General features: G+C 46.5%; 1 protein-coding gene across 1 annotated transcript; it reads left to right on the top strand.

Annotated features, from left to right (window-relative positions):
- Nucleotides 1–109: 109 nt before the first annotated feature.
- LOC134407826 (neuroglobin-like) lies at nt 110–23,501 on the top strand. The gene is made up of 5 exons (XM_063139773.1): nt 110–342; nt 14,916–15,023; nt 19,087–19,207; nt 19,766–19,846; nt 23,376–23,501. The coding sequence occupies exons 1-5, from the start codon at nt 110–112 to the stop codon at nt 23,499–23,501; spliced, it is 669 nt and encodes a 222-aa protein (XP_062995843.1).
- Nucleotides 23,502–23,895: the final 394 nt, after the last annotated feature.

Genomic DNA, 23,895 nt, shown 5'->3' with positions numbered 1-23,895 from the left:
AATTCCATTGCTAGATACCTTTTTTTTTAAAAAAAGTTCTGTGTGTTTTAGGTGGCACTGGAGATTTGTGAGTTGGAGCCTTGAGAAAGAGAGAGAGAGAGAGAGAGAGATGGGGTGTGCCTTATCCAGCCCAGGCATCAGGTCAGACGCCGCCATCTCTGAAGAGAAGAGGCGCTCCTCTCTGGAAGATGGTTTGGAATTGCCTGAGGAAGCCGAGTGTCTGGGCGACGAGGAGATGCCTGAATTGTTCCCACTTTCAGAGGCTCAGAAGGAGCTGATCCAAGAGTCCTGGAAAGTCCTGCACAAAGACATTGCCAGAGTTGGCATCGTCGTCTTCATCAGGTACGGGCCCGGTTTCTTGTTTTCTTTGCAGGCGGGCGTCTGAGCCGGTGGTCAGAGCTGAACAGCCCTTGTGATGTGCTGACATTCCACAGGTTCAGCTGATGCCACCGCTTGGGAGGTTTCTCTAAAACCCCTAATGTCCAGACCGAGGCCCTGTCAAAGTTATTGTGCTGGGATCTCTTCAGGTAGATTGAAAAAGAAAGATGTCCACTGCGGGATGGATCCCAGTGGTGGTTCTGAAGAGGGTTCGCTGTGCGTCGAGACATCTTTTCCTGCACTGCTCGCTTGCATCAGTGGGAGTCGTTCTGCAAGCACTTCTGCAACAAGCACGGAACCGGCACGGACGGAGCCTGCTAGGAACACGAGGGAGTGCCTTAGACTGAGTCAAACCATCAGTCCATTTAACTTGATTAAGACGGAGGGGAGACGTGATAGCACGCTTCAAATACTTGAAAGGTTGTCACACAGAGGAGGGCCAGGATCTCTTCTCGGTCATCCCAGAGTGCAGGACACGGAATAACAAGCTCAAGTGACAGGAAGCCAGATTCCAGCTGGACATCAGGAAAAATTTCCTGACTGTTAGAGTAGTACGACAATGGAGCCAGTGACCTAGGGAGGTTGTGGGCTCTCCCACACTAGAGGCCTTCAAGAGGCAGCTGGACAACCATCTGTCAGGGATGCTTTAGGGTGGATTCCTGCATTGAGTGGGGAGTTGGCCTTGATGGCCTTAGAGGCCCCTTCCAACTCTACGAATCTATGGTTCTATGATTCTAGCTTAGTCTTGTCCACTCTGCAGGGACCAGCCACGGTTCCCCAGGGGTTTCAGACAGGAGCCTTTCCTAGTCCTACTTTGAGATCTCTAAGTCAACCCCTGGCACCTTCTGCAGGCAAAGTAAGTCCCCTGCCTCCAGTGGAACCACGGATCACTGGGACAAAGCTCAGAGCCGTTTGTCTTAGCAGGAACAATGATGGTGTTTCCCCCGCCACAGAATCCTTCGTTCTCTCTGAATTTAGCTGCCATCTTCACAGTGCCTGGAGGGGGAAATGAATTCCCTCAGCAACGATATATTGTTTCCTGTTGTCATCCAAAGGATTTGGGTGGGGGAGGCTTGGCCCTAAATGAGAAATGGAGGCCTTTTAGTTTTACAAAAGACCTATATAATAAGCAAGAGAGAGATACAGTAATAAGCGAGAGAGAAAGATGGTGCTGCACAGCTGCCTGCAGTTCAGGGCCGGCCCTACCCTTAGGTAGAGGGAGGCCGTCGTCTCAGGCAGTAAAGGCTGAGAGACAGCAGCCAGGTGTGGGAAGACCGAGCTGTTTGCCACACAGAGGACATGGAGGATGGCGTCCCATTGCCAGTACTGCATTTCTTTATTCTCCTTGGAGGTTGTGGGGACTGCCACGAGGACCGCTATTTATATTTATTTATTATTTACAGTATTTATATACTGCTCCCCATTCAAAATTTCGGAGCGGTGTACAAGAAAAAATAAAAACAGGACAAAACAGTTTAAAATAGATTTTAAAAGAAGCAAAATGTACAGTGAACCGTGGCTGGTTCTTAAGGAAAGGCTTCCTGGAATAAGGATGTTTTCAGGAGGCGCCGAAAGGAATACAAAGTTGGTGGCTGCCTGGCCTCCAGAGGCAGGGAGTTCCACAGGAGGGGGGCCACCACACTGAAGGCTCTTCCCCTGGTGGACTCCAATTGGAGGACGGATCTATGTGGAACCACCAGGGACATGCCCTCGGATGACCTCAGTGACCAGGCAGGTTGGTAGGGGAGAAGGCTCTCTCTCTCTCTCTCTCAGGTATCCTGGTCCCAAGTTGTTTAGGGCTTTGTACACAAGTACCAGAACCTTAAACCTGGTCCAGTAGTAAATAGGCAGCCAGTCCCACTGTCTGCTTTTAAGCCGCGGCCCATCACGTTCTGCAGATGTTGCTGTGCTAATGTCAAACACTGAGAGACCCAGAGATGCTAAGAATGCAGGAGAAATTTCGCCCTGGCCTCTGGCCACAGATGAATTTATCTCCCTCCTCTCTGTGTTTGTTCCTTTGCATTAGAAGGATCGATTCCAGGGGAAACGGAACTCCTGTGGTTACCACTCAGGAAGCGTAGACAACGATCCTTGGGTTGGGCTGTATAATGGTCAGAGCAAAAGAGCTGTGAGCTGTAAGATGCACTTTGAAGTGTCGTACTTTAAAATGATGCAAAAATGGGCCATCGCTGAAGTGACTAAAAGGTGCCCCTGTCCAAGCAGTCGAGACCAACTTCCTCCGGGGCTGAAGGCCATTTTTCCAGGCACCCGTCTGTCTTTGCTAAATGGACTTGCAGCCACATTTGACCTTGCACGGCTGAAGTAGTTAAGTTCTAGGCTTTTAGGAAAAGAGGGCTTTTCAGAGGCTGGAGAGGGACAACAGTTTTTCATAGAGTTGATAACGGTTTGGGGAAACCGTTATCAACTCCCATGGCGCGTGTCTTACATTTCTTTTGCCCCAGGGTTCAAACAACACAAAACATGTGTTGATGAGGCGAAAGCGCTGTTCTGCAATTGCATGCCGTCCTTCAAGATGCTTTCCACCTCTGGAGGTGGAAAAATCCTCTTTCTTGTCTCTCTCCAGCCTGAGGGGCCAAGCCAGGACTTCAGATGGTAAATGGATTGCTGCAATTTGATGGTAAATGGATTGCTGCAAGTGCGTACTTCTTTTTTTAAAAAATGCAGAGCGCAGCAGCTGGGGATGGGTGATAATTGTTGGGTTCTCAGCAGAGAGGAGAATCTTCAACGTTTCCTCCTGCACTGCCCTCCTGGTGAAAATGGTTCCTTTGAAGCTACTATTTGCATGGGGAGGAAGGCTCAAGGCTTGGGATATTTTCTTCCCTTTTTGCCAATGCAAACATACATTTCGCATCTCATTTGGCCCCCTGTTGTACAAGACACTTTCTCCCACCACCACCACCTCCACAAGATCATCCTTTTCCATTTTAGCTATTGTAAATCATTTTACCATTTTGTAGTTGGAATTTAATTGGACCAGAGTAATTTTCATGTGTCGGACCTTGCGACGTCAGATCTGAGTTTCTGAACACCAGACAAGCATTTCACATCGATGCAAAATTGCATGTGGCTACAGGCAAACCATCTCCCTTCTGGCTGCTTACCTCTTCTTAATGTCTGCAAAATCCTTCTGCTGCATCCTTGTTGAGCCTCTGGCCATCTCTTGTGGAGCACACTGTCGCCTCTTTCTGAAGGGCCTCCCCTCCTGCCGGATGTCTTAGCTTCAGGGCCGGTGCTACCATAGAGGCCACTCAGGCGGCCGCCTAGAGCGCCAAGCTAAGAGGGGCGCCGGGCGCAGCGCAGCACTCTTGCGTGTTGGCTGTGAGCCAGCCCGGCCCGAGGATTCAGCAGGGTGAGATGGCGCCCTGTGCCCACCCAGCCAAAGTGAAGCCAGGGACACTGGGGTGGGGGTGGGGCGGCTCCACGTTCAGACTTCCGAAACGCACCCGGAAGAGAGAGAGAGAGAATGTATGGGTGAATGAGATGCAGGGGGTCTTTGAGTGAATGCATGTGTTTGTTTGGAATGAGTGATGCTGAGTGTGTGTGTGTGTGTGTGTGCACGCGTGTGAGTTGGAGGGGATGATTTGGAGGTGATATTCCTATTAAATAAGACATTTTAGACCCATAGACGTTCCTTTCCAATTTGTTTGCTATAATTGACTTGACGTATTTCTTGCACTTTAAAATAAATTTAGCAGTTTCAAGTTTTGTGCTTCTTATTTTTTCCAGGAAACATATGTCCTTAAAAATAAAAGTTGGCATTTTTGGGTGTGTGGGTGTGTGGGTGTGTGTGGGTGTGGGTGTGTGTGTGTGTGTGTGTGTGTGTGAAAGTAGCTCACCTTGCCTAGGGCGCAAAATAGTCTGGCACCAGCCCTGCTTAGCTTAGGCCCCAGGGTTTACTTGAAGGGGAAGCATTTGTCACATTCAAATCAAGAAACTCAACCCTAAGAGATGAGGTGGGAGTGAGGAGGCTTGGGACACTTCTGCAGGAAGGGAGGAGCCGTTGCCCCCAGAGGAAGCTGGTGCCTCCGATGCCAGTGGGCCATTGAAGCCACTCCAGGTTTTAATCAGAACTGAACACTTCCAATACATAACATCAGTAACCTTTGCAACAGCCCTGTAAGGTAGGTTGGTAACATTACCCCCAGATTGCAGAGGAAAGAGCTGAGAGCAGATTGCGTTTGCCTCCTTGATGAGCTGATGGCAGAGGCAAGATTTGAACTTGTGTCTTCCTGATTGTAGCTCAGTTTCTTGGGTCTATTTTTCATAGAATCATGGAATAGTAGAGTTGGAAGGGTCCTCCAAAGGCCATCGAGTCCAACCCCCTGCTCAATGCAGGAATCCACCCTAAAGCCTACCTGACAGCTGCCTCTGGAATGCCTCTAGTGTGGGAGAGCCCACCACCTCCCTAGGTCACTGATTCCATTGTCGTACTGTTTTTCCTGATGTTCAGCCGGAATCTGGCTTCCTGTAACTTGAGCCTGTTATTCCGTGTCCTGCACTCTGGGATGCTCGAGACGAGATCCTGGCAGAGGCAGTGCGGTCTAATGGGCTAAGCAGGTTTAAGAGACCTGAATTCAAGTTTCACCAGTGCCATAGAGTCATTGTGCTCTATGAGCCATTTACTCTCTTTCAGCTTCAGCTTTCCTTTCGCAAAAGAGAAATCCAGTGAATGGGTGTGTGGGGTGGGGGCTAGGAATAGCACCATAGAGATTGCTTTTGGTTTGCAAATGAATTTTCTCCTGAACATTATTAGAAGCTATGTGTGGAATGCAGGTTCTCACCTCATCCAGTTCTGCACCCTCCCTCCTCAACATTGTTTTGAAAATGCTTATATGTTAACTTCTAAAGAGGAGCAGTGCCTGGCTTAAGGAAAGAAGGAAAGGCTGAAGGAAGGAAGTTTAAAAGTAACAGCTTCTAACCCTGAGTGCATGGAGTTTGGCAGCAGGCTGTAGTGATTCAGTAGTGAGGTCCGGTGTAGTTTGGAATTCTCTTCCAGAGCATTCGCGGACTTTTCTTTTTTTCTACAGCTTTTAGAACTTGACTTTGTTCTTACTTTCACACTGTTCGTTTTATTGTCCCCTGTGCCTATTTGGTGCGTTCTCTTCCCTCCCTTATTGTTTCGTTATGATTTACTTCGAATGTAAGCTTATGCAGCAGGGTCTTGCTGTTTTATTCTTTTACTACTTACAGCACCACGTACATTGATGGTGCAACAACAACAACAATAAGTTTGCACATGCTCAGAGGTGTTCTTTCACAGCAGCAGGTTGTAGGGCTGAATCCTGGCTTGGACGGAACCCCAGGGATCCCGCGCACCTCCTTTTTGGGTAGGAACCAAGACATCCGGGGCTGGAGTGAGCCTCCACCTCTCCTACCCCTCCACTCCCTTCTCCATCGGGAGTCTCTTGGCCTAAGCAATTGCTTTTGACCTGCAATGTTGTTGTTTTTCGGAGGGGGTCTGTTTTATGTCTGGCTAACTCCAGGGGGCTTTGAGGGAGGGAGGTTCGGGGAGGAGAGAGAACAACGTCTCGCTGGAGGGAATTCAATCCTCCCCACCCCCTCCCCAATTTTCTGGAACAGGACCTGTCCTCTGCCTTGTTCAGGCAGGGTGGGATGATCCCACTCTGTTGTTTATGGCAGAGAACCCTTTATTTGTTCATGGGAAAACTGCCTCTGCCAAGTCCTTCGGAAGTATGAGTCTATCGGCTGCTTCGTGACCCCTTTGACTGGGGATGCCAAGAATCGAACCCGGTGCCTTCTGCACGCACACATGTGCTCTGCCACCAACTTAAGGTCCCTCCCCATATGTTGCATGGATGAGGCACCAGTGGAGTCTGATCTCGAGTTAAAAGGGTCTTGGGCACCAGGCGCTGGGAAAGACCTTCCTCTCCTGGAGACCCCAGTTGACCACTGCCAGACAGACAGGGCAGATAGCACTAGACTAAAGGTGCAATCTTAGACAGAAAAAAGTCCTAAAACTGTAGGACTTTTTCCTGTCTAAATATGCTTAGGGTTGCACCCTAAATGAACCATGTAGGGTTCATGTGACCCACATAGGACAGGGATGGGGAATGTGTGGTCCTCTGGATGTTGTTGGGCAGCTCCCATTAGCCCTGGGTACTGTAGCCAATGGTAACCGTTGCCCATCCGCAATAGAGGACAACCTCACATGTGTATATAACTAGATGATGGGAGGCAAGGTCTAATCTGTGGGCTCTCCTACACTGGAGGCCTTCAAGAGGCAGCTGGACAACCATCAGTCAGGGATGCTTTAAGGTGGATTCCTGCATTGAGCGGGGGGGGGGGGGGTTGGACTCCATGGCTCAATAATGGGCTCAAGTTACAGGAAGCCAGACTCCGGCTGGACATCAGGAAAACTTCCTGACTGTTAGAGAAGTATGACAATGGAGCCAGTTACCTAGGGAGGTCATGGGCTCTCCCACACTCGAGGCCTTCAAGAGGCAGCTGGACTGCCATCTGTCAGGGATGCTTTAGGGTGGATTCCTGCATTGAGCAGGGGGTTGGACTCGATGGCTTTAGAGGCCCCTTCCAACGCTACTATTCTATGATTCTGGGGGCGGACCTCGTGGATCGCATCAGCTTCTTTTTTTGCCTCCCATAAGCAATTTCGTGAACTGCCCGTGTCGTTGGGCTGGGCTGGCTTAGATCAAATGAGATGAGAGATTTTCAGAGATTGTAGACAAGAGATTTTCTTCTATACAAGGCTGTTAAACTGCTGCATCTTGGTTTCATCACAGAATTGAGATACAAGCGCTACGGACTTTTCTACACAAGGCATTTATCATGCACTCGTCATTTCCTACTCATGGCTGTTTACAGGTTCATTAGTTGATGTCATGACCCTCCAGTTTTGCTTCTGTTTTCTAAACAGAACTTTAGCTGAGGTTTTTGTTTGTCTTTTTTTTTTTTTTTAGAGCAGGGAAAATGCTTTTTTCACTTGTGTATTTATGCTATTCCACTCTACCACAGTGCCACCTAGAGGTTATGTAGCAGAAAAGCAGGAAAAGAAATACTTTTCGTCTAGTTCTCAGTTGTCAATTCTGCAATGAAACCATAACTAGATACAACAGATTAACGGCCTTGTATAGGAAAGCTCAACATAAGAAGCATTTCTTTCCTGCTTTCCTGCTACATAACCTCTAGGTGGCACTGTGGTAGAGCAGAATAGGACAAATACACAAGAGGAATTCACACTTCCTTGCACCATCAGAAATAATACCCCATTCTCCCTGTTCCAAAAAAAAAAAAAAAAAAACTCACAGAAAATGCTGTTTACAAACAGAAGCAGAACTGGGGGGTCACAACATCATCTAAAGAACCTGCAAAGAACCATGAGGAGGGAATGCCTTGTGTAGAAAAGCTCTCAGTCTCCTCAAACGCAAATAGTTGTGAAGTGATGAAATCTCTTAGGCTATCTCTATCAGGATTATATTGTAATTTCTTCTCCCATAGCTCTCTGAGTGGGGGTGGGTGGGTGATGGGTTTCCACCAGGGAATTCTCTGCATCTTTGGCCGGGCTAAAATTCCCAGGATTCACTGGGGAAAGTCATAACTGCCAGATCGTTTGCAAACAGATAAACACAGATATACCCTGCATGATATTGCTCTGAGGTCTGGGGAAACATTGCCCTTATGACAGCATTGATAAGCTCTGCAAAAAAATAATAATTAAAGAGTAGAAGCTTGTTGTTTTTTTATTGGGGAGGGGAATGAAAGCTGGGAATCTCCCATTGCCAAATTCTGAGGCCAGCTATAAGGTTCTAAGCTTGCTCAACCATCCGGCGGACGCAGCCCTGGTTGAAAAATGTAGGGGCTATGGGGAGGGAGGGAAGGAAAGAGATCAAAAGCTCTTCTGGTTGCAAATAGCTGTCAAATAATCCCGTGGAAACCTTTTCCTTGTTGAGTCGGTTCTGCCCCCTGGCGCTGCTTCCTCGGGTGTGCACGCGGTTTGCTTTATATCCATCAACACCTCCCCGCAGGCATCCTCCACCTAATTAACACCTTGCATCTGGAACAAGTTCTGCTTCATAAAGAGCACCTCCTCAGAATTCACCCCAGGGCCTCCCCGCTGCAACAGGCAGCCCATGGCACACTCGTTCCCTAATGAGAACCGCTCTTTTCCGCTTCTCTCCCTGCAAAAGCATTAGATCAGCCTTTCTCAACCTGGGGCACTCCAGATGTGTTGGACTACAACTCCCAGAATGCCCCAGCCAGCTGGCTGGGGCATTCTGGGAGATGCAGTCCAACACATCTGGAGCGCCCCAGGTTGAGGAAGGCTGCATTACATCAATCCACTTGGTCTCGCACTTGCTTGAGCTGATTTGCATGGTAGTTGTTTATTTATTGATTTGATTTTTAATTAACAAGCATAATTGGGCAGATCGTGGGAGAGGTGGAAGGAAGCAATTTCGGCTTTTTAACACCTTCTTTGGCCCACTTGTTTTTCTAAAGAAAATAAAAGGATATTAATAAAACTGTACCTTATCAGACAATACACAGATGTGCTTCCAGTCAGAGATCCTTCCAAGCGATTATTCCAAACTAGAACAGAATGACCCCATTTTGTATTCATGGCCGTCCAATTAATGTGTCCATCCCAGGCACAGCCAGAAGCCATCCAAAATAAACAGTGACCTTTGGATCTGGAGTGTCTGACACGGTGCTTGCAGGTGACTCACTTGGTGCTCCACATCCCTCTTGAGTTCATCGTCATCATCATTATCATCATCATCATCAATGATATGATGATAATAATAATTACAATTTAATAATTTTTGTGAATAAGCACGTCTCCCATGGCAGCCATTTTTGACAGTGCCCGCACACTCTTTCAAAAGTCCCACCGGCCCCAAAGGGTCGGGAGCCTTGCATGAGCTAGCCCTTCATTTGCAATTGTCCTCTTGCAAACTACTGAAAGATTTTTTTATTATTATGAACTTGTGCATGGCGGTGGTGGTGGGGGGCACGTTTTATGACTTGGCTGAATTCATTTAAAGGCTGTCCATTACAAACAGCAACATTTAATACATTCTTACCAAAATTATTTCATAAGCCTCCCACCTAATTCTCACTTTGTATATTTGAACGTTTACTTATTGAAGATACTTTTATCTTCTTCTTTTCTTTGACCCAAAGCGGCTTGCAAAGAGTAATAATTTAACAATATCCTAAAACCCCAAATAAATTAACTAGAACAATATGGATTGAAACAATAAGAGCCAAGAATCCACCACGATCAAACTATAACAAACAAACACCAACTTGGCAAGAAAGATATTGCTATATAAATCAGTTCAACGCCATATAAATCATTTCAACACCATAGAACTCAAAGTTGCTGCTTCCCGTCCCCAGTTAGCTGTGGACTCATAAGAATGCAAGAAGAACTCAGCTGGATCAGGCCACAGGCCTCGACCTTTCCCCTTTGGTCTACTTCCTTTTGTCTGTCCTGACTCTCCCACCACCCAACTTCATGGGATGACCCACATTGGCTCTAGTATTATGAGAGAGGGACAAAAACGTCTCCCTATTCTCCTATGGCTGCGAGAGCTGGACCATAAGGAAGGCTGAGCGAAGGAAGAGAGATGCTTTGGGACTGTGGTGTTGGAGGACAATTCTGAGAGTGCCTTAGACCGCAAGAAGATCAAACCAGTCCATACTCCAGGAAATAAAGCCAGACTGCTCACTTGAGGGAATGGTAGTAAAGGCAAAACTGAAGTACTTTGGCCACATAATGAGAAGACAGGATACCCTGGAGAAGAGGCTGATGCTAGGGAAAGTGGAAGGCAAAAGGAAGAGGGGCAAGATGGAGGGATGATATTCTGGAGGTGACGGACTCGACCTTGGGGGAGCTGGGGGTGGCGACAGCCGACAGAAAGCTCTGGCGTGGGCTGGCCCATGAAGTCACGAAGAGTCGGAAGCGACTGAGCGAATAAACAACAAATTCTCTACACCATGCATAATGTTAGGCACTTCTATCATATCCTCCCTTTACCCCCTTTTTCCTAAGTTTAAAAGCCCTAACTGTTGTAATCTTTCCCACTAGGGGAGTTGCTTCAGCCCCTTGATCATTTTGGTTGCTCTGTTCTGCGCCTCCTCCAGCTCTATGTTTTTTGGGTGGGGTGTCCAGAACTCTACGCAGGCTGTACCATAGTCTTGCATAAAGGCACCATAGTTTTGGCAGTTATATTTTTCATTCCCTTCCCTAATGATCCCTAACATAGAAATCACATTTTTCACAGCTCCCACAATCCCTGGTCAATGTCCTCACTGAGCTGGTCTGTGGCGCTCTGGCAACTGCTCCATGCCAAGGCTGAGGAGACTTGTTTATTTTGTCCCTGTTGCAGGATTGCTGCCCGTGGTCCTGAAACTAGCCACTGGCCTCTGAACCACAGCCTCTGTCTCTGTCCAGTGTACTGATTGTGTCTCAGCACCAAGGAACTTCCAAATCTGCCTTGTATTGAGTCAGAACTAGCCCAGAATTGTGGACACTGACTGGCAGGAACGGCTGTCCAGGGTTTCAGGGAGGAATTTCTCCAGTCAAAGAATCATAGAATAGTAGAGTTGGAAGGGGCCTCTAAGGCCATCGAATCCACTTTACAGCATCCCTGGAAGATGGCTGTCCGGCTGCATCTTGAAGGCCTCTTGTGGGGGAGCCCACCCTCTCCCTAGGTCATGGGTTCCATAGTCATACTGCTCTAACAGTCAGGAAGTTTTTCCTGATCTCCAGCCAGCATTGCCCTCAAATGTCCTTGAGCGGGGGAAGGAGAATTGCCCTTGGCCGGGGAAGGGGGCATCATAAAAGTGTATGGATATTGTTGAGCTTTTATATTGTATTTTATATTATGGTTTTATATTGTTGTTTTATACTTTGAATGTTTTTAATTTTTGTGAACCGCCCAGAGAGCTCCGGCTATTGGGCGGTATAGAAATGTAATAAATAAATAAATAATATTGTGAAGGAAGTGGCTTCTCGTAATACTAGGATCAGGTGTCATCCAACAATGATGGAAGATTCAGGACGGATGAAAGGAAGTTTAACTTCACACAGCACACAAATTATGGAATTCACTACCACAATTTTATTTATTTATTTATTTATTTATTTATTACATTTTTATACCGCCCAATAGCCGAAGCTCTCTGGGTGGTTCACAAAAATTAAAACCATAATAGAAACAACCAACAGGTTAAAAGCCACAAGACGCTACCACAAGACGTAGCAATGCCCATCAACTTGGATGGCTTCAAATGGGTATTCCAATGATTTGTGGAGGATAGGGCTACCAATGGCTACTAGTTAACGATGAGTTATCTGGCACTATCAGGATCAGAAGCAACATGTCTCTCAATATCAGTTCCTAGAAAACAAGACTGGGAGAGAGTCATTGTCCTTTCCCAGTCTCATCTGATTGGCCACTATGGACTACAGCATGCTGGACTACATAGACATTTGGTCTGAGCCAGCTAGACTCATTAAACCAAATTGATTAATGGCATATTTTCAAATATTTGAGGCCTGCACATGTTTTTTTGCATGTTTCCCCTTAACTAACCTCAGGCCTATATATGATGTGTGAAGAGAACCCAAGGCCAATTGCACAACGTAACTCCCCAGGCAATCTAATTGCTTACACATTTTTTCATTCATTTCTTTTTCCTAAAGCTTTTAAAACTTGATTTTGCTCTGACTTTTATACTGCCTGTTTGGTGCATTCTCTTCCCCTCCTTATTGTTTTATTATGATTTTATTAGAATGTAAGCCTATGCGGCAGGGTCTTGCTATTTATTGTTTTACTTTGTACAGCACCATGTACATTGATGGTGCTATATAAATAATAATAATAATAATAATAATAATAATAATAATAATAATAATAATAATAATTAGGTTTGATGAAAATTAAAAACACCCAATAGATTACTCTGCCGATCTTGGAGCCGACTGGCTGCCAGTTCAGGTTGGGGCCCGATTCAAAGTGCTGGTATTAACATTCAAAGCCCTAAATGGCTTGGGGCCAGGTTATTTGAAGGAACGCCTCCTCCCATATGTACCTGCCCGGACCTTTAAGATCATCCACAGGGGGCCTTCTCCGTGAGCCCCTGCCAAAGGAAGTGAGGCAGGTGGCTACCAGGAGGAGGGCCTTCTCCGCTGTGGCACCCCGGCTGTGGAACAAGCTCCCCAGAGAGGTCCACCTGGCGCCTACACTATATTCCTTCCGTTGCCAGCTGAAGACCTTTTCATTTTCTCAGTATTTTAACACCTATTAACTTAAATTTAAACTTTGCTGTTTTAATTCCATATTTTAACCTATATCAATTTTTTGCTGTGTAGTTTTATCCTGGTTGTGCTTTTTATATTGTATATTGTATTTGTGTTTTTAAATTGTGGGTTGTTTTTATGTTCTTCATGATTTTAATTTTCTGAACCGCCCAGAGAGCTTCGGCTATTGGGCGGTATAAAAATGTTACAAATAAATAAATAAAATCCTATGCCATGCTGGCAGGAGCCTAGCAGGACAGGAGGAACCGAGTTGATTCCACCTCCTGTTCCTCTTTTAAATAGAAAAAAAAATTCAGCAGGATGGGCTTCAGGAGGGGGAACCTGATATGTCCTATTGTCACTGGGAGAGCATCCGGGGACCCTAGGTTTGCTGTGTTAATTATTTTACTCTACACCAGCCAATAATAATAATAATAATAATAATAATAATATATTTCTTTCTTTATTACCTGCCTCTCCCTCTGGATCGAGGTAGGGAACAACATAAGATACAAAATATTATAAAATACATTAAACTTATTAAAACATATAAAAACTAATACATTATTAAAATAACAGTCAGACATCTTAAAATTCAACTGGGTAGGCCTGCCGGAAGAGATCAGTCTTTATTGCTTTTTTATATTCTGCAAGACCCAATCAAGATACTTCTCTTGGTAGCCATAGACTGATTAACATGGTTACTAGACTATTAATCTGCCCTTAGGTACAATAACTAAACAAAACACCAAATTCTGAAGTCTGCATTTAAACCGATGTTTGGGGGGAAGGGAACACACCAAGGGCCAAGTCACTAAGAATTCGAATGTTCAAAATTATTGGCATTTCGACCAACACGGGTGTCTTAATGTGACATTATTCCTGCTGTATTAAATAGCCCACTGCTGTTGTTTTTAATCTGTTGTGATGAGCTGCCCTGTGGGCTCTTTGCTAGAAGGCTTGCCCATTTTGAGAGAGCTGTACTGGTTACCAGTTTGCTTCTGAGCCCAATTGAAGGGGCTGGCCTTTTAAAGCCCTTCCTGGCTTGGAAACCAAGTCTCTTACGGGCTGCCTTTTTCCATATCAAGCCCCCTAAACATTGAGGTCCTCCACTGAGCCCTTCTCAGGGTGCCCGCAACATCACAGACCAGGCATCATGAGGTCTTCCTAGTCTGTGGGCCGCCCCATTTTGGACTGCCCTCCTCACAGAGGCTCACTTGGTAACGATCTTATTATCTTTTAGGTGCCATGTGAAGGCATTTTGATTTTAGTGGTTTCATAGAATCATAGAATAGTAGAGTTGGAAGGGGCCTACAAGGCCATCGAGTCCAACCCCCTGCTCAAGGCAGGAATCCACCTCCAAGCATCCCTGACAGGTGGCTGTCCAGCTGCCTCTTGAAGGCCTCTAGGGTGGGAGAGCCCACAATCTCCCTAGGTCATTGGATCCATTGTCGTTCTGCTCTAGCAGCCGGGAAGTTTTTCTTGATGTCCAGCAGGAATCTGGCTTCCTGTATTTTGAGCCCGTTATTCCGTGTCCTGCACTCTGGGAGGATCGAGAAGAGATCCTGGCCCTCCTCTGTGTGACAACCTTTTAAGTATTTGAAGAGTGCTATCATGTCTCCCCTCAATCTTCTCTGCTAAACATGCCCAGTTCTTTCAGTCTCTCTTCATAGGGCTTTGTTTCCAGACCCCTGATCATCCTGGTTGCCCTCCTCTGAACACGCTCCAGCTTGTCTGCGTCCTTCTTGAATTGTAGAGCCCAGAACTGGACGCAATACTCTAGATGAAGCCTAACCAGTATTTTGTATTTTAAATATCAGAACGATACTGTGCTTAAACTCTGCTGTTCTGCTCTGCTGTTTTAATGACTGCTTAGTCCTTGTTTGGCTTTAATTGAGCTATTGGATAATTTATCACTGTGGTTTTGTTTCGGTTTTTGTTTTTGATTGCTTTGTAAGCTGCCTGGAACAGCTGCTATGGAGAGTGGTGTATAAATGCCCTAAATTAATCTTCCCCAGCCAGATGCCCTCCAGATGTGTTGGGTTGCAACACCCAAGGATGATGGGAACACATCTGCAAGACAACTGGTTGGGGAAGGCTGCCATAAATAAATAAATAAATAAATAAATAAATAAATAAATAAAGCTTTCCTAAAGGAGGTGGAGACCTGCGTGTTATTCCAAGGAATGAGCACTGTGCTTGTTGTCTTGACGGCCTCCTATTCCTTCTCCAGGCTCTTCGAGACCCACCCTGAGTGCAAAGACGCGTTCTTCCTCTTCCGTGACATTGATGACCTACAGCAGCTGAAGATGAACAAAGAACTGCAAGCTCATGGCCTCAGGTAGGCCGAAGACCCGTGTTTTCTGGGTCCAGGTCATGTGTCCGTCTTCTCATCAGTACGTTAGCCCTACGTTGGAGCGCTTACAGGGTTTCTGGCATTGCCAGCAAGGCTGGCTTCACGCTGCTGCAATTGCGAGGTGCCAGCTGGATGCTGTTGTGTGTTCCTTTCCTGGGGGAGGAGAGGGTTGCTAAGCAATACACAGTGCTTCCTTTCCCCCCACCGCACATTCTCCTACAACAAACTCTGGGCTTCCATAGATAGGTGCAAGGAAACACAGGAAGTTTAGTCCCCCTTTACCAGGGATTGCTAGGTTTGCCCAAAACATTTTGACAAAATCCAAACTCCTAAAGCTATGCTACTTCATCTTTTTGAAACTAATGGATTCCTGCATAAAGACCTTCTTAAGCAATTATATACAGCTGCATTGTAAGCCTGTGGGCAGGGACTGTCAAGAAATACTTTTGTAAGCCGCCATGAGAGCCTTTTTTGGCTGAATGGCGGCATAAAAATACTTAAATAAATAAATAAATAAATAAATAAATAAATAAATAAAATGTCATGCGTAGCATGTAACTGGAAGTCTCCAAAGCCACAAACTAAAAAGGCATTTACCCTCACTCGCTTTAATGTGTTGCCATCAGCATTACTAGAAGGACGATTTAGTAAGATCCCGGTTAATGAACGGATAGGTCCCTGTGGTTCTGGAGCAACAGAATCTGTTGAACATGTCATTTTGCATTGTAACATGTAGGAGGAATGTAGAAAAAAGTTAATCTTTCCTTTATTAACAACCTTTTCTGGATATAGCTCCACAACGTTGGTATTAATCTGTTTAAGGGATGCATACTCCCATATTACTGAAAGGGTCTCTAAGTTTCTCCTGACCTCAATGCAAATTAGAAAAATAACGCTGCAATCCGCCTGAGAGAAGCAACTCACCAAGCTGTATTTTGCTTTTATGTCACTTTTTTATCTATCCCTTGTATGTTTTGGTGTTGATTTTGCTGGTCTGTGACCGTAATAAATAACAATGATGATTATGGCTGCATATAATGGTCCTGTTGTGGCCTTTGACTATTTTCTGATCCAATGATTAAGGACATGGCAATGGTCAATGGTTCTACCTTTTTTGGAACCCATCCTGCACTTCAGCAAAGGTGTTGTTAAGAGCGGCCCCTTCTTCCAGTTGGGTTAATAAGGAGCAAGAATAACCTTCAGAAGCAACATCGAATAGACTCAACGAGCAATCATTACTAGGGCCCTCTTGTTTCTATTGGGACAGTCGTGCGCCTCTCCTAACCTGGTGGAATCATTCCATACATTGTTTATATATGAGAACAGCTTTGCTAAAACCAGGCGCCGTCAATGAGCGTTACCGAAAAAAATCCGTGAAGCCAGCTGGACCTCACTGGGGCCTCTTTCTTCACATTGTGTTCTTTGATTACATTTCACCCGAGGTCATGGTTGAGTCTCAGACAGTTCTGGAGAACTTGTTTCAAAACATAAATTAACTTTTCTGTCTGTCCATAACTGCAAAATTGATGGCAATAAGCTTCCTATTTTGCATAACTTGTATTTCCGCCCTAGTCTTCAGTGACCCTTTGCCTTTTTTATTTTTTTGCTTTTGGGGGAGGAATAATGTGTTCACCAAATAGCAGACAGACCCTGAGGATGGACTATTTAAATACACCCCCCCCAAAAAAAATAAAAACCACTGACAATCACACACACACACACACACAGAGAGAGAGAGAACCTGAGGTACTTTCAGACTCAATATTTAGTGTTGATTCATCGCCATGCTTCATTCACCCACTTTTGTATCCCTAGGACACCGATCATTGTCTGGTTGTATTTATCTTCTCTGTGGTCCCTCCAACCTTCCTCTACTGTTCTGATGTGCTTTTAAAACCAAAGGCGACCCCCGGGCCTCAGCACCTTGGCAGATACGGCTCTTTGTCTTCTCTCCATTAGGGCCGCCCCCACGTTTCCCTACAAACATGTTACATCTCCCATGATGCCATCTGTCAAAAATGTTTATTCATAATTCAATTTTTATAAAACAAAAAAGTAATTTCATTCACAACATCCAAGACTGAGGTAAATCATAAGATAAAACAAAACGACCGGGGTGGGGGGGGAATGAATTATATACACTTCCCCAAAGGGAGACAAGATGTTTATGCGATATCTAAAACGCCTTTCCGGAATGGAAAGTTATTTGGGCAGCACCTTGAGCTATTGTAATATTATTATTTAATCTTCATATAACTATAGCAGTTCCTTGCCAAACCACAATAATAATAATCCCCCTTGGTGGAGCCTTTGGGGCCCCCTTTACAGTTATCTGTTTTAGAACATGTACACTTCTATAAGTCCACGTATAATAGAGGAAGGATTGGCGAGAGTCTTAAGTTGCTTTTAACTAGGGGTGTGCACGGACCTCCCGATCCTCTTCGCGCCCGATCCGCCCTGCCTCGATCCGCCTAGGGGCCACTCCACTTCGCTGCGGAGCTCCAGCTCCGAATCAAAGCTCCGCAGTGGCGGGGAGTGGCGCCAGGTAAGGCCCCCCTCCCTCCTTCCCCTTACCTGTGTCCGTCCCATCCCATCCCAGCTTCACTAGAGCCCGCGGCTCAACCAGGAACTGTAGGCCCCGATTGCGGCCTACACTTCCTGGTTGAGCCGCGGGCTCTAGTGAAGGTGGCGACAGGCTGCGAAAGACGCAGGTAAGACCCCCCTCCCCCTTGCCCCCTTACCTGGCTCTGCCGCCATCGCCACATGGGCGGCAGCAGCAGCAGGGCCAGGTAAACCCCCCTCCCTCCTCTCCCTTACCTGCATCCATCCATAGTCCCGCAGCTGATTCAACTGAGCCCGAGCCTAGTCTTCCTGTTTGAGTCCTCGGGCTCAGTTGAAGCAGCCACGGGACCGCGGACGGATGCAGGTAAGACCCCCCTCCCCCTTACCTGGCTCTGCCGCCGTCGCCGCATGGGTAGGCAGCGACAGCAGCAGGGCCAAGTAAACCCTCCTCACCTTTTTTGCGGAGCTCCGGATCGAGGCGAAGGATCCGCCTTCACCTCGATCCACTCCGCAACGCTCCGCGGCTCTCCCGATCCTCTTCACCTCCGCCTTAAGGGGAGGCGAAGCCCCCCAATCCGCTCCTGCTTCTCCGGTCCAAGGAGAAGCGGAGCACATCCCTACTTTTAAGACTTCTATAGTGCTTTACTGATAGTTGTCTTGTATGTCATACACGTTTGGTATCAGTTTTTAAAGGTTATACTATTGAGTTTTTAGTGGCCCAATATATAGTGGTATTTGTTTTCATTGATTAAATAATTTTAAATGCTTTCATCATCATTGTTATCTAATTGCTACTATCTCAATGCTTTGTTTTGTAACTTTTTGGAGGATTCCTCGCTGCTACAAATAACCTTGAAAAGGATGCAACTTCCAATTAAAGAAAGAGGATTTGGCTGCCAGGAATTTGCTTTGTATCATTGGGCCAGTTAGTTGAACTGTAGTAAATTGCAATCTTTTCCAGTCTGAATGCCCTTCCGCCTCTGTCCCTTGCATAAGGGTGGGGTGGGGGGCACTGGTACTCTCTTGCTAGAGCTGGGGACGTTGGAGAAATTCACAGTGGAATCAGGTGAGTTCAGATTTCTGTGAATCGAACTTGCGAATTCCGCAACAGTCTTTTTCCAAGTCACGCGGCTCGTGAACCAGTTTTTCACTTTTAGAGAGGATTTGTGCTAAACTGCATTAGTTAATGTGCATTCATGCTATTGGGCGGTATAAAAATGTAATAAATAAAATAAAATAAATAAATTTGCATTCATGCTAATTATGAATTAATTTCGAATTAGTTCATTCCACCAGTGAGCGGATAATGGCACAAAAGTTGCCTGACAGTCCATGAAACCCAGATGGAGCAGATTTAACAGCCTCTGTCCATCCCTCGCCGGGACCCCCTGAAATTCCAACGCCTGCCCTGCCAGCTTTATGGGCCTCTTTCTTCTCATACCCAGATTTCTTCTCTGTCTCTTTCACACTGTCCCTCCATTGCCAGGGTGATGTCGTTCATCGAGAAGAGCGTGGCACGGCTGGACGAGGAGGGCAAGCTGGAATACTTGGCCTTCGAACTGGGCAGGAGTCACTGCCGGTATAAAGCTCCCCCCAAGTATTATGAGGTAAGGACAGACAGCTCAATCCCCTACAATAGCAGAAGAGAGACATTGCCGTGCCAGGTGCAGGAGGAACCCAGAAAAAGAGCCAGGACTGATCCCCAAGTTCTGTCTTTCTCTTTCTGGGTTGTTCATGGTTAACAAACCATGGTCTATTAGCATGGCTGGATTCGCACATCATGACAACCCAGGATTCAACATCCCGTGGGTTACATTAAGCATGGGTCAATGTTATGCACCAACCAGGTCAGTGTCTCGACTTTTATGATGTTGCATTCTTTTAGATTTATTGTTAGATTTTATTGTATTGTTTAAAATAGTTGTATGGTGCCTAGAGAACTAACTTCATAGATGTTTAACAAATAATAATAATAATAATAATAATAATAATGTCATCATGTCCATTTAGAAAAACTGCCATGAGCGATAAAAGAGATAATAATAATAATAATAATAATAATAATAATAATAATAATAATAATAATACAGCCTAACAATAAATAAAGCCAATCTGCCTATCATTCTTCCCTCTCCAAAACTCCTTTCCCTTCTCTTGTTTTTCAGTACATTGGCGCTCAGTTCATCCAGGCTGTCCAGCCCATTCTAAAAGAAGAGTGGACCCCAGAGGTCGAGAAAGCCTGGGAGGTAAGGAGGTCTGGCCGGATTAACATTTTATCCACCCCCTAGACCCTTTCCCAGAATATTCGCTAGCATAACTTCCACCCATCCAGGCCCTTGTTTTTTTTTGGGGGGGGGGGTAGTTAAAAGTGTGTGTGTGTGAGAGAGAGAGAGAGAGAGAGAGAGAGAATAATGGCTGGCTGGCTGGCTGGCTACAGAACCACTAGACTACAGGTTGTCTGCTACATTTATTTCATGGTATTTTAAAAGCTTAATAAAGTAGTATTTCTTCCACATGTGTCTAGTGCATCTCAGTATTATCTCAGTGCCTTTGCACTAGAACAGCCTTCCTCAACCTGGGGCGCTCCAGATGTGTTGGACTACAACTCCCAGAATGCCCCAGCCAGCTGGCTGGGGCATTCTAGGAGATGCAGTCCAACACATCTGGAGCGCCCCAGGTTGAGGAAGGCTGCACTAGAAAGAATGAATAGCTTATAATATTGCGTACTCATAATCCCATTGCCCAGCCGTACTGATTCCCCCAACATGCCAGTGAAGTAGGCCAGAAATTGCTCCTGTCCTTCCGCAGGTGCAATTAACCCCCTCTGTCACTGTCAAGAGGAGGGCTGTGCCTTTTTAAGGGCTGAGGCAGCGAAAAGGCCAAATCCAGCATCCCCAAAACCCACTCTGATGAGCCAGCAGGGAATGAGAAGTACAGGAAACGATGTCACGGATTCTCCCGTCCACCCACGCATAAGATCACCGCTCTGTGAGTGTAAAGCAGGGATGGGGAACCTCTTTCACCCCACGGGCCAAATTCAACTTCAAAGAAGCTCTCGGAGGGGGGGGGCATTCCAGTGGTGGGTGGAGCCAAAAGGCAAAAAGGGGTGGGGCTCAAAATATGACAAACACCAGCATGTTGTAGCTTAAGGCTCTTACTGCCTGCAATGAAGCCTTAGGAGAGGCACATTTCAATCTTTCAGAATAGCGCAAAAACCTGGACACCAGCAAACGATTGGTAGGCCTACGGAGGCGTGACCAGCTGGGGAGGGCTGCATTGTGCTCACAGGCCCGAGGTCCCCCACCCCTGTTGAAAATCTTCATAGAATCATAGAATCATAGAATAGCAGAGTTGGAAGGGGCCTACAAGGCCATCGAGTCCAACCCCCTGCTCAATGCAGGAATCCACCCTAAAGCATCCCTGACAGATGCTTGTCCAGCTGCCTCTTGAAGGCCTCTAGTGTGGGAGAGCCCACCACCTTCCTCTGTAACTGATTCCATTGTCGTACTGCTCTAACAGTCAGGATGTTTTTCCTGATGTCCAGCTGGAATCTGGCTTCCTTTAACTTGAGCCCGTTATTCTGTGTCCTGCACTCTGGGAGGATCGAGAAGAGATCCTGGCCCTCCTCTGTGTGACAACCTTTTAAGTATTTGAAGAGTGCTCTCATGTCTCCCCTCCATCTTCTCTTCTCCAGGCTAAACATGCCCAGTTCTTTCAGTCTCTCTTCATAGTGCTTTTCCAGACCCTTGATCATCCTGGTTGCCCTCCTCTGAACATGCTCCAGCTTGTCTGCGTCCTTCTTGAATTGTGGAGCCCAGAACTGGACGCAATACTCTAGATGAGGCCTAACCATGATGACCAGTTTATTAGTATGACACTTTTACATGGTAGAACCATGCTCAAAGCTGCTTTCAGCATCATTTTTTAAAAACAAAAACAAAAAACAATCACAATAAAAAGTAGCAACATTTCCAAATAATTATCTAACCGTTTTCTAGAGTGGTAGAGTTGGAAGGGGCCTACAAGGCCATCGAGTCCAACCCCCTGCTCAATGCAGAAATCCACCTTAAAGCATCCTTGACAGATGCTTGTCCAGCTGCCTCTTGAAGGCATGTAGTGTGGGAGAGCCCACCACCTCCCTTGGACATGGGTTCCACTGTTGTAACAACTAGTGTGACCATATGAAAAAGAGGACAGGGCTTCTGTATCTTTAAGAGTTGCATAGAAAAAGTAATTTCAGCAGGTGTCATTTGTATGCATGCAGCACCTGGTGAAGTTCCCACTCCATCACAACAGTTAATGGTGCAGGAGCTATACTAGAGTGACCAGATCCAAAAGAGGGTAGGGCTCCCACAGCTTTAACTGTTGTGATGAAGAGAGAATTTCACCAGGTGCTGCATGCATACAAATGACACCTGCTGAAATTCCTTTTTCTATGCAACTCTTAAAGCTACAGGAGCCCTGTCCTCCTTTTCATAGGGTCACCCTACGTGTTGTACTGCTCTAAAGGTCAGGATTTTTTTCCTGATGTCCAGCCAGAACCTGGCTTCCAAGTCAGAAGAAAGATTAAATAGTCATATTTAAACATCTCACATTAATAAATAGAATGTAGGACTAAATAATCCAATAACAATTCATACGAAAGTCAAACAGAGGAGTTTTTTTTTAAGACATCTACAAAAACAGCAGCCAGAGCCACAACGATGGTAGCCAAACCTCCAGGCCAGGCAGAATAAGCCAGCGGAGCAGGGACCAGGCGTTGCCAGACTTACCGTGAGATGGTCTCCTGGCACCTTCAGCAGGAGCAGCCGCCTTTGCAGCCGGAGTCCGCCAGAGTTCCACCCTTCCAGGCCAGAGAAGCCGGGACCAGGTCTTGCAGGACTCCGAGCCAGAATGCAAAGGAGGAAGCCCACGCTGCTCCCTGCCATAGAGAACATAGAATCATAGAATAGCGGAGTTGGAAGGGGCCTACAAGGCCATCGAGTCCAACCCCCTGCTCAATGCAGGAATCCACCCTAAAGCATCCCTGACAGATGCTTGTCCAGCTGCCTCTTGAAGGCCTCTAGTGTGGGAGAGGCCACAACCTCCCTAGGTAGCTGATTCCATTGTCGCACTGCTCTAACAGTCAGGAAGTTTTTCCTGATGTCCAGCCGGAATCTGGCTTCCTTTAACTTGAGCCCGTTATTCCGTGTCCTGCACTCTGGGAGGATCGAGAAGAGATCCTGGCCCTCCTCTGTGTGACAACCTTTTAAGTATTTGAAGACTGCTATCATGTCTCCCCTCAATCTTCTCTTCTCCAGGCTAAACATGCCCAGTTCTTTCAGTCTCTCTTCATAGGGCTTTGTTTCTAGACCTCTGATCATCTGATCATGCAGGGAGGTGTGCCGTTGTTTGGTTTTTTAAGATAGAGGAGCATTCCGTGATGTGGGGACCCCAGCCAGTTTGGCCAACGGCCATGATGACTGCAGTCCCACACATCTGGAGGGCACCGGCTTGGGGAAAGCTGGCCGATGTGATTTCTCCCACCTGCTGTCCAGAAACATCTGTTGTTTATGTGAACTCGGATGTGGTGAATTCTGGATCCTTGGGAAATGACAAGGGCGGCGAGCGGGGAGTTTGCGAGTGCATTTTTGGAATGCGTGCCCAGCCTTTCAGACCCTTTTGGCTCACGGCGCTGCCTTAGAGCCTCATGCAACTTGCTCCTCCAATTTTTTGGGTTCGAGATGCAAAAAGCGGTAAACATCTGTCTCCCCACCCCTCCCTCTCTCTCCAAAGAGCCTGTTCAAGTACCTGGCAGCCACCATGCGGAGAGGCTTCTACAAGGAAGAGAAGATGATGGAGGCCAGCCAGTCCCTTTCCTCGAGGAAGGCTGGTGCTGAATCCACCCCAAACAAAGTCTAGCAAGAGTGCTCCACCCTTGACGGGGCTCGCTGAAATACCTCCCTGGGCCTTTTTGCTCCCGTCTCCCAAGTGCGACTCCCAGCGTGCATAAGATGTTGTTTGCGGTAACGTCACCTCTGCTAAAACCTGGGGTTGGCAGTAGAATTGGGGGCAAGGATTTTAATGTTCGGGCTTCTTAAAATGGGGGCCACTCGCTCCTGAGAGCCTTCATGAGAGCCTTGGTGTGTATGAGATATCTGGATTTCGAAAGGATATTGTGGGAACCGAGCACAGCTTGCAAAGACGCCGTCAGAGTTTCTGGCTGGTGTTTTTTTGGCCACAGGTGGGGGACGCCAACCTTCCCCTGACATTTTAGAGGGCTTCCACGGCTGTTGTGGTACGTTCATCCACGGCC

Source organism: Elgaria multicarinata, chromosome 13 (genome assembly GCF_023053635.1).
Source record: "Elgaria multicarinata webbii isolate HBS135686 ecotype San Diego chromosome 13, rElgMul1.1.pri, whole genome shotgun sequence".
Classification (NCBI taxonomy): domain Eukaryota; kingdom Metazoa; phylum Chordata; class Lepidosauria; order Squamata; family Anguidae; genus Elgaria; species Elgaria multicarinata.
Note: the sequence above shows the minus strand (reverse complement) of the source record. Positions and strands in the feature narration are given on the sequence as shown.